Source organism: Siniperca chuatsi, linkage group LG13 (genome assembly GCF_020085105.1).
Source record: "Siniperca chuatsi isolate FFG_IHB_CAS linkage group LG13, ASM2008510v1, whole genome shotgun sequence".
NCBI classification, from domain to species: domain Eukaryota; kingdom Metazoa; phylum Chordata; class Actinopteri; order Centrarchiformes; family Sinipercidae; genus Siniperca; species Siniperca chuatsi.
The window spans coordinates 20579862-20590130 of NC_058054.1; the positions used below are offsets into that span (position 1 = coordinate 20579862).

The 10269-nt window shown below is 37.5% G+C and overlaps 1 protein-coding gene across 5 annotated transcripts in view; it reads right to left on the reverse strand.

Moving 5' to 3' along the window:
- Window positions 1-9960, reverse strand: part of mier1b (mesoderm induction early response 1b, transcriptional regulator) — a 10606-nt gene extending 646 nt beyond the window's left edge. Inside the window, exons 1-13 of one of the 5 annotated variants that reach the window (XM_044220826.1) lie at window positions 9842-9960; window positions 9017-9041; window positions 7887-8035; window positions 7575-7760; window positions 7309-7438; window positions 7098-7165; window positions 6560-6632; window positions 6258-6409; window positions 5545-5626; window positions 5290-5384; window positions 4820-4947; window positions 3227-3354; window positions 1-1247 (exon numbers count right to left, since the gene is read on the reverse strand). The exon at window positions 1-1247 is cut by the window's left edge and continues 646 nt beyond it. In XM_044220826.1, coding sequence (XP_044076761.1) covers window positions 931-1247; window positions 3227-3354; window positions 4820-4947; window positions 5290-5384; window positions 5545-5626; window positions 6258-6409; window positions 6560-6632; window positions 7098-7165; window positions 7309-7438; window positions 7575-7760; window positions 7887-8035; window positions 9017-9041; window positions 9842-9850 — 1542 coding nt within the window. In that variant the 5' untranslated portion in view covers window positions 9851-9960 and the 3' untranslated portion in view covers window positions 1-930. Of the gene's footprint in view, window positions 1248-2705; window positions 2788-3226; window positions 3355-4819; window positions 4948-5289; window positions 5385-5544; window positions 5627-6257; window positions 6410-6559; window positions 6633-7097; window positions 7166-7308; window positions 7439-7574; window positions 7761-7886; window positions 8036-9016; window positions 9064-9628; window positions 9811-9841 lie in introns of those variants that run through there. The other 4 variants (XM_044220828.1, XM_044220831.1, XM_044220829.1 and 1 more) reach the window with 4 other exon arrangements.
- Between the last annotated feature and the right edge of the window lie 309 nt (window positions 9961-10269).

The window sequence follows — 10269 nt, forward strand, 5'->3', positions numbered from 1 at the left end:
AAACTTTACATTAAAAATCACGGACAGTCTGTCTAGTAAAAACAAAGCGTTGAGCAAAGCAATGACCATGAAAATCCAAAAATACAGCGATCTTCTACATGATGAGTCATATTACAGGACATCACTGATGTCAGCTGCTTTACACAAACAAACCTGTGGGGGGACTAACCCATTGGTTTATTTATCATAATTAAACAAACAGCCATGATAGAGGCCAGAGCGGGTTCAGAAGTGAAAGAGTGAAAATGTAATTCTGCTGGCTATCGACACCACTCCTTATCAATAAAGATGAGAAACATACAATCAAAGTGCAACTAAAGAGGGCCAGCGACAGCACCAGCCTTACTCAACTTGTGTTTGCCTGCTTTGCCTCTTTTTGACAACTTAAGCACATAATCGTTTAAAACATGTCCCGTTTCATCAAATGTTCAAATAGCTTGAACAGAAATTACCCATCATAGTTTTCTTTTGTTAAAAAATATAAATATCTCTTGTGTAAAAAAATATCACAGGTGATTTATTTTCTTTGAGTACAAATAGAAAAAAGAAATTCTTGGCAAAATTTTGTCAGTCAGTCTCCAGAAAGGGAATAAAGACGATGGGTAGAAGATGTTTGTAGGACATGATGGAGCTGTGGTACTTTGGGATGAGCTTTGCAGGCAGTCGGTACATGGATGGGTCGGAGGGACGGGGAGACTGGGCGGCCACTGCCCCTCCTGGAGGACCAGCTGCAGTTTGGTTGGCTTTGTTCTTCAAGTGACCTTTGACCTTTTTAAAGAGTCTTTGCTCTCAGGAGACACTGCACTCGCTGGCCAAGAAGGGCTCATCTTCCTCATCACCCTTTAACCCTTGCCCATAAGTGGGGAAGTAGGGACAATTTTTCACCCCAATTCAGTGTCTATTAGTCAACATCACCAAACTCTGGAGCCTTCAGTTCTGCTGTGTTCTGGATGGTTCCACCTCACTTTGGCCCAGCGGCTCTGCCTCCGTCCTGCATCTCTTGGCCGGCCTTTCATGTGCTATTGCCGTGTCTCTGTGGTCCAGCAGAGGCTCCAGAGAACCATTTTGGTCGTGGCTGAGTGCACTGGGTTGGCTGCAGCCGTTGGAGTTGTTGTCTGAAATGGGAGGAGGAGCTTCCACTAATGGATGGGAGGGACCGTTGGACTGAACTGACTCAGGTTTGACTTGATTCACTGAGGGCAGCGGAGCGCCATCCACTGGGTGGCTTGAGTTGTGGCTTGCAATACCTGTCAAAGAACAATGAAAAATAAGTGGATGGAAATGATGGATGACAGAAATTACAATAACTGTAATAGTATCTAGCTATGCAGATGCTTTTGGATTTAGTTGACCAGGTTGAGGTATTAGTCTCTCAGATTTCTGCCTTCATCTGGATACAATGGAGGTGAATGTGATGTGCACTCACGATGTTCAGTAGAACTACTTTCTAACTTAGAAATAGCCCCCATTAAAATTGTTGACAACGTGGAATATCCACAGTAACAAGGACACCTTTTATGGAAACAGTTATTGTTGCTTAAATGTCATTTGTCAACGCTAGTTTTCCAATTTTCAATTGAATTTCCAAAGTAATGGGGTGGAGGCAAAAGAAAAACCAAACTAAATTGATGGCTACAGGGGCGTCATTTAAGCCAAAATTCTGGGGGGGCACAATTATAGTGGGGGGTATGGGGTCCTTCCCCAGAATTATTTTTTTTTTAAATAACGACGTAATTTTATGCAATTTTACATATATATTCAAATACTTTGGGGGGATTATTTTAAAACTTCACTAAATGATTTTTGTAGCTCAGTAATCTCCCACTTTATATTAGGGTAAATATCGTAGAAAAGGTTTCGTAGTCATCTGGACACTTTTCAGAATCAAGACGTTTCGGCTCCCATCCGGAAGTCATTCTCAGTTGTGAAAAAATGTTACGGGAACTAGAAATTTAAGCTACTCTGTTACATAAGCCCTGCCCTCAGGAAGGAATCTACCTGAGTATCTGTTAATAGCTAGTTTCACCTGAAACTGACCTAATTGTTTCCAAGATGGCCCAGTAATCAGTAATCAGGCCTATTGTTTTCTGGCTGCACCTCCCTCATCACTGTTAATGGTTAACAGTGATGAGTCAGTTTCAGGTGAAACTAGCTATTAACAGATACTCAGGCAGATTCCTTCCTGAGGGCAGGGCTTATGTAACTCAGAGTAGCTTAAATTTCTAGTTCCCGTCCATTTTTTTCGCAATTGAGAATGACTTCCGGATGGGAGCCGAAACGTCTTGATTCTGAAAACAGTGTCCAGATGACTACGACTGAAACCTTTTCTACGATAGAACACTCCTGGACGAATGAGGGACTACACTGTATTAGGGTAAATACTGTATATTTATCTAGAGATTTTCATGTCAATTCTTTGTGCTGTTATGGTTACTGAAAATGACACTCATTCACTCACTTCTACACTGCTGCCACTTCTCTTGAAAAAGCAATAATAGCCAAGTGCAATTTTCATGTCTGTCTGCAAGACTCTAAAGGAACCCCTAACTCTCTCCAAGTTCACTTCCTACTTGCATTTCATTTTCACATGTTTGGAAAAGGGACTGATGCTCAGATCTACTAACCACTTCAGCAACACACCATTAAGCTGGAGCCTACATCTCCTCCAGCACTGATGCGCAACAGAGTGCTGTGTGCGCACATACCTGCTGTTGCGAACCGATTTCATCCTGCGACTTTTGGAAGAAACCAATAGGGAAGGGGGTGTGTGACTTTTAGAGGTATGATCTATGACATAATTAGAAGAATAATGTTTGACGCATAATATAAAATGATCATAACTACATATTATAAAAAGTAGTAAAATTTAATATAAAATAAATATTTAAAAAATCCAGCTTGAATGGGCATGACGCCACTGGATGGCTAGATACCATTAGTGCTATCTAAAGATTTGTTTACACATACACTTCCATGTCATCATAAATTTTGGGTGATCCAGGCAACATTTCAGACATGATGTTTACTATGTCAAAATGAAAATGAGGCCAAGTAAAGTTCAAGATAACTAAAACAGTAGACCTATCAGAAGATAAGTTAAAGAAGATAAGAAAAAAAACAAAACTGTCCCAGACTAATGTGAAATTCAAGACGTGGTAATGTGAATACTTTTTAGTTAAGGTCTTGATTTAGATTTAATAACTGTCCTTTGCATTCATCAGCTCACCGTTCTGACTGCTGCTGTCTTCCCTCTCCGAGTGGCTGGCGCTGCTGCTGGAGGTGGTGGGAGGAGGAGACGCCGCCCTACTGGACGTCGCGCTCTCCGTCTCGTCCAGTAATCTGTCCATGTAGTCTCTGATGACACACAACAGCACACATGCCGTTACACAAAACCTATGGTTCTAAATACTAGCCAAGTGTATGTGGTCTGGTCTGTCATATTTTTCTAACCTAACAGTGATTGCAGGTGGGTCCTAGTTAGGGTGAATTGTAGTGTTTCATACAAGCTTCTTGTTGCAATACATGTAATCAATCTAAACGATTTGCTGTGGAACCGTGTGGTGCTGTGATTACTGAGGTGGTATCACCAGGTATGTTGCCACATCCAGGAGGTGTTTCATACAGCAAAATTATCTGTAAAGCCAAGCTCATTTAATAAATTCACACTTATTTTTAGTTGCAAATAAAATTAAGTTTTAATTATTATATTTTTAATTGTTTCCATAAAACAGGTTTAAGTAGGCTTGAGCTAATATACCATGAAAATCCATCCTTACAGACTAGGTTAGTCCCGGTCTTGATAGCTTTATCTTAGATTTGCTGCTGTTACATTTCTTTGGCTGAACTAAAACAAGGTCTTCTCTTTACTGTTCGAGCCTGGCAGTACATTAATGTTATACTACACCCATAAATTACAGTGACAGACAAAATAAATATATTTTTACTAATTTGACATAAAATGCAATTATAATCAGATTAGAATTGCCTACCCAGTGCTCAGGTGTGCCTTTGAACAGCACATTAGACTCCTCGTGTTTCCTCATGCACAATATTGCAGAATGAGAACTGATGGATATTAAATAAAGCTAATTAAAATAGTTTTTACTATTACCATGGCTGAGGCATCAGTACGAAAGTAGAAAGTAACAGACACCACATTTCAGGGGAAGCATACGTTTGTTATCTGAGACCTAAATCCACATGGGATACCTTCACAGGAGTAGATCATCTCAGATTCTACACAGAACAGACTCCAGCAATAAACTCAAGTAAAAATACCCCAGTACCCCTTCTAAAATATATGACCTGTACTCCAAAGTCATCCATGAATAAACCTTCCACTATATGCTCATGTATTCTCAATGTAAACCCATCCACCACCTTAAAATCCACTGAAATGCCATTGAGATGTTATCGCCTTTTGTTTTCTAAAAAGGGAAACTCATCTTATTTTTCACAAATTTAAGATCTGCACATTTAAACAAAGCTTAATGCATAATGTGCGTCTGCAAAAAGGACTCACCACTGGCTGTATTTTCACACAAAAACAAATTGAGAATCTATTTTCATTAATAAGTGTGATGTTTGTATTGTGGTTTTGAATCACGAAACCTCTATTGGAATATTACAAACAACAAACATAACCAAACACATCAACCTGAAACAGGAATACAGTTCCTTCCATTAATAATTTACAATGTCTATATTAGCAATGTCCTTCACTATATATATATATATATATATATATATATATATATATATATATATATATATATATATATATATATAAAATATTTTTATATTATTTATTTAAACTTACGTGACACCAGGGTGAAGGTTGTATTTCCTTTTCCCAAGTCTGGTTTGCTGTGCAAAGAAATCATAACGCTCAGACTTCTTCCACATGTAATAAAAGGCCACACATTCTCCTACAGACCTAGTTCTCACCTGAAAGATTTAATTCAGCAGACATGAAATAACCATTATTACCATCGTCTGAAGATAGATTCAGTACAATTCCAAATAAGAGACAAATCAAATTATTGCTTGGGAAAGGTCATATGATCTACAGACACTTTAACACTGTAAAAACTAAGAAATTTGATTTGTCTCAAAATGCAACAAGGTTGAAATGTAACCAATTCCAACCCTGCACATCCAATAGTCACATAACAGCAAACACATTAAAATACATTTAAAATCATTGTCATAATTATCAAAATTATTTTAATCTTAATATATGGTCATGACATATTAATCAGAAATGTGTCTTTTAAACACTTCTCTTACCTTGTTGGCCTGTATTAAATGAAAGTCTTTCCCATAAGCTTTTAGTCCTTGCTCAAAATTTCTACATTCCTCTTCAGTCCAGACAGATAGCTCCTCTGTTACAGAGAGAAGAAGTGTTAATCTTGCATCTGCAAGATCTTCTTAAAAATAAAACTCAGATGATCTAAGTGCAGAACATTATATTACCCCAAAAACGTTTCAGAGAAAACTCAAAGTAAATATGTGAAGGACATTGTGGCTTGATCGTCTACGTACCTCTGGCTGCTTTTACATTAAACCTAAGTCTTCTTAAAGCTTCCTCTGTGTCGAAGTCACATTTCACCAGTTCATACAATGCCTACAGGGAAACAAATGATCAAACAAGTTTACATTACCCATGTGAAAAGCTATAAACATAACATGTAATACAACTTGATGACAACTCATTTGATCTAAAGCAATGCTTTCATTCATTCAACATTTTAGTCCTTCTCTCAACACTTTCCGACTTCCCTACGTGTCTGTTTCACTCAGCCCCAAGCCCATTCCTTCCTACTCAAGATGCAAATCTTTAAAAAGTGGCTCGAAAATATACTGTTTCATTTTTAAAAAAGGCTCAGAATGTAACTAGAACAGCTGGGCACTGTAGCCTTCAGGCAACATCACTCAAGACAGGAGTAAATAGTGTATTTCAGCCACGGATTGATACACATTTAGTGACTCAAAAAAAACTACAGGGACCATATTCAGTGTAATAAAGGAACATGCCACTAAGTGTGGCTCCCTGATGTGTTTTTAAGGCTTTTTGGACAACAACAAAGATCTATGGCAACGAGGAAAAAGATACAGCACGCTTTGGTAAACGGAAAATAGTAGATTCAATGTACTGTTGGTTTTGGTGTTTTCATGGGATTTGTTCACAATAAGAAAAATATAAAACTTTGGCCAGCCTCATCCTTCAGTACAAGCTATGGATATATTGCTCTCACCTGTTCATTGTCTTTGATATGGGATCCCTCTGGGATTGCATCCACTCCCTTCTCCTCTCCCGTCCGCCTTGATGCCTCTGTCAAGAACTCCACCACTTTGCCTTCAGGAAGACACTCAGGGTTCCACAACAACTGGTCATCATTTTCATAAACTACAGGGCAAATTCATAGAAGACAGGCAATACAATATCAACCATTTGTCTACTGTACCATCTTTAGTTCTTTTGAACCCAGAAAGGACACGCAGTGTTACAGCTTAAATATGCAGATGTTGACAGAGAGACAACAAACAGTCAGCTTACCTCTTTCATTGTCTTTATATTTACACAGGCCAACAGGGGTTTCTGCCTGATACATGGAACCCACCATGATTTCCTGTTGGGTATACACACACAGTTTAGACTGTCTTACAATTACTTCATAAATGTATAACAACTATGAAACCTGCTTGCACCTTACAAAACAGACAGGGATCCAATTTCATTTCGTCACAAATTTTCAGCACACATTTGGATTTTTGTGAATACATTCTTCCACTGTAAATATTTCAGATTATTCCATTAAGAAAAGCTAACTCTGCACTGCAGTGGGCACAGTGTATTTTTTGAAGCCATAAATCTACCATAATGGCAACTTTGACAGCTGAGTATTTATAAAAATCAAAAGGATTAGACAAAAGTGAACTGACACTACACTTGCTGCAAATCCTGACATAAATAGGAGGTAGTCTGTAAGCAAATCTGATCAAGGCATTTGGCATTTAAAACAAACCATGCTGCTTTAGTAATATAAATCCAATTGTAATCTGACAGTACAAGTGTAAATAAAGTTCTTACACACCTTTTTCCAGTCTTCAGATGGAACATAGTCCTCATCTTCATCTGACTCCTCCTCTGCATCATTATTACCTGAGACACAATGTGATATCCATTTAACCAGCTAAATCCCACAAGAAAATCTGCAGGGTTTTCTAATATAGACAGCAACACATAAAATTTAGTTGCAACAAGAGGAAAGAAGAGAAAGAAAATTAGGTTAAAATGGCACATACTTTCAAAGTACTTGAGTTTTTGGGGGCGAATAAGTTCTGCTGTGCCAAGGGACCTGACTGGGCGTGTGCGACCTTCAGAGGTTACCTGGGCCTCATCCCCCTGTCCTGATGAGTTCTTAACACGCTCACCCTGAAAACCCACAAACATACACAAAAAGGTTGCAAACAATGCTGAAATTACACAAAACAGTCAACACAACAAAATGTATTAAGTTTATGGACCATAACCATATCACTGTTAAGAGACTCAACAAACACCAACATACCTCATTTCTCTTCAACTCGCCAGTGCTTCTGCTGCTTTCATCATTGTCTAGGTCCTCTTCCTCATCCTCTTCCTCGTCATCCTCTTCTTCCTCTGGTTCTTCCTCCTCCTCTTCATCCTCATCTGCTGGTGAACCGCCCCCATAACCATACAGATTCAGCAGCTCGTGAATGGGCATCTCTCCTTCCTGTGTGAAGAAAAGTGACCTTGTTTTGTGGTGGTTAAGACTGTTAAAATGCTGAGCTACACAGGAAATTCTTTTTACCAGATAGGGCTGACAAAACCAAATATGAGCTCAAAGCCTGAAACTCACCCGTGCAAGATCTTCAATCTCATTGGCATTGGTCTCATCTGATGCCTCCAACATTTCCTCTTCCTCCAGGGTGCGTTCATCATCAAAGTCATGGACAAGCATGTCTGCCGATGGGTCGAAATCATGGTCATCGGAACCTGCTGAACCTCCTAGAAAAGTAATTCCAAAAATGTAAGCAATATTGAACATTTAGACAGAAAATATGACTGAATGAAACATTTACTTAAGAAAATTATGAACAAATCCAATCAAGTCCCAACCAGTTTTTTTTTTATATATATTACAGATATATTCAGGTATAGGGGTGGGTGATATGGAAAAATTCTTCTATCCCTGTATGTGAAATTTTATATTCACAATATTCAATTATATATAATTAATTATATAATTATAAAATTATATTGCCATTTTTATCAAAATTCAATTAAACCTCTTACAGATAAAATACCCAGATAGGAATGTCCATTTTGGCAAGTCCAGGGAACTGATTACCAATAATCAAAGTACTTGATCACACTGATGCAAAAATCCTTTAAATCTAATATTACCATATAAGGAATCATACTCATTGATTTACAGCATTTCCCACAATGGCCTAATACAGCCACAGATATTAAAAAGGGACTGATACCAGGGCATAAAGACTATGGCAAAACAGTAGACAAATTTACATTGTGTCACAATATATTATAATCTTATTGCCTAACAATAGCTTGAATAAATAAATTGCAGAAATCTTCTCATAGGTTTGACTTGTAGTTACAAATTACACATAATTCTGATTAAAAACATGTTTTACCGTTGTTTACTAATATAGCTGGTGTAAAGTGTAAGAAAATGTATTATCTGGAAACATTTAACATAAATAATTAACTAATTTATTATTGTTGTCGTTGACGTCGTTGTTAACAACATAAAAACAATAAAATCATTTCAATTTGGGAATAATGGCAGGTTCCAATCCTGTGTTTTGGATTTTGGTGCTTTCCTTCTTTATATTTAGACCTAAATTGTTCCTTTGAGTATCAAACTGAATACGTATTATATTTATATTATTTCAGTTTGGACAATAGATTTCAAACCTATGCCATCCACCCAAACAACAACAGAAAGGCTCCAATTTTATATACCTGGGCTCGAATTCCCGAGGGAGGGCTGGAAAACGGAAAAGAGGAACATAAATAAAGTTAAACAGCTTCAGAGGCAAATATCTCATAAGATGTACAATTAGAAACGGTTCGCCGCTGTATATAACTTGACATATTCCAAGTTACTCTGGCAGAGGGACATAATGGGAGTTCGGAAAAAGCGCGCCCGACCCTGTGCCCTAAAAGCGGACTGCAATCTAACAAGAAAAGAAACAAAGACTGTCACTACTTCCTGTGGGAAAATTTAGTTAGCATCTCAAGACTATTAATACCATAGGTAACGTACAGTGGTGTTTGCCGCCTGCATTCAACTACAGTTAACTACAACAGGCGAGTACTTACTGGGTTAATTTTTTCAACTGGCTAACTTAAGTTACATCACAAATTGCAAGCTAGTTCTCCTTCATATATTTAGCTAACGCGTCCAAGTTAAGCTTGGTATCAACAGCCTGCAAATAATGATAAAAATAAATCATTAAATATCTCTAACCATGCAACTACCGCTACATGTCTAATTAAACACGTAAATATGGATAGTTAAGTATTCTTAAACAAAACCGTGAAGTAACATTGCTAATGCCGCAGCTAACTTACCTTCCGTTAGGGCTAGCGCAGCTAACGTTAGCTAAATCCGAAGTTTACTAAACATGCTTGCGTCAAGAAATGGCTATTATCTAGCAACGCAAACACCGGATTCTTAATTTCGTGTTTTAAAACTACAACACACAAACGATGTACACATTCGACTAAACTAACTATCTTGTAGTACAAATAAATTTTTTCCTAATATTTATTTCACTTTCTTACCTCCGCCATGTTTGCAATCCTGCAGGGTCACGTCAGGGGTCAGCGGTAGTTCCCGGATGTAGAGACCCGCCCACCTGCAGTCTCAAGAACATAATGCTTTCAAAGCATGGATGTTGCAGTGACATACATGTATTATTATGTAATATTATATTAATAATAAACAATTATCACAACACTTTACATAAATATAGGTCTAAATAATGTACACAGTATTAAAAAAGCTGCAATACTCTGCATTTTAGAAATTTTAAATACATCTAAATCAATGAAATTCAATGTATTGATATGTTCTAAAATGAGAAAATAATTATTAAGGAATTGGTATATGTGAAATGTTTTTGGCTTTTTATTTTGTTTTAAGTTGCTTAAATGTAGTATAAATGGCGCTCATGTTGATCACTCTCATTAGACACTGATATTTAGAACAT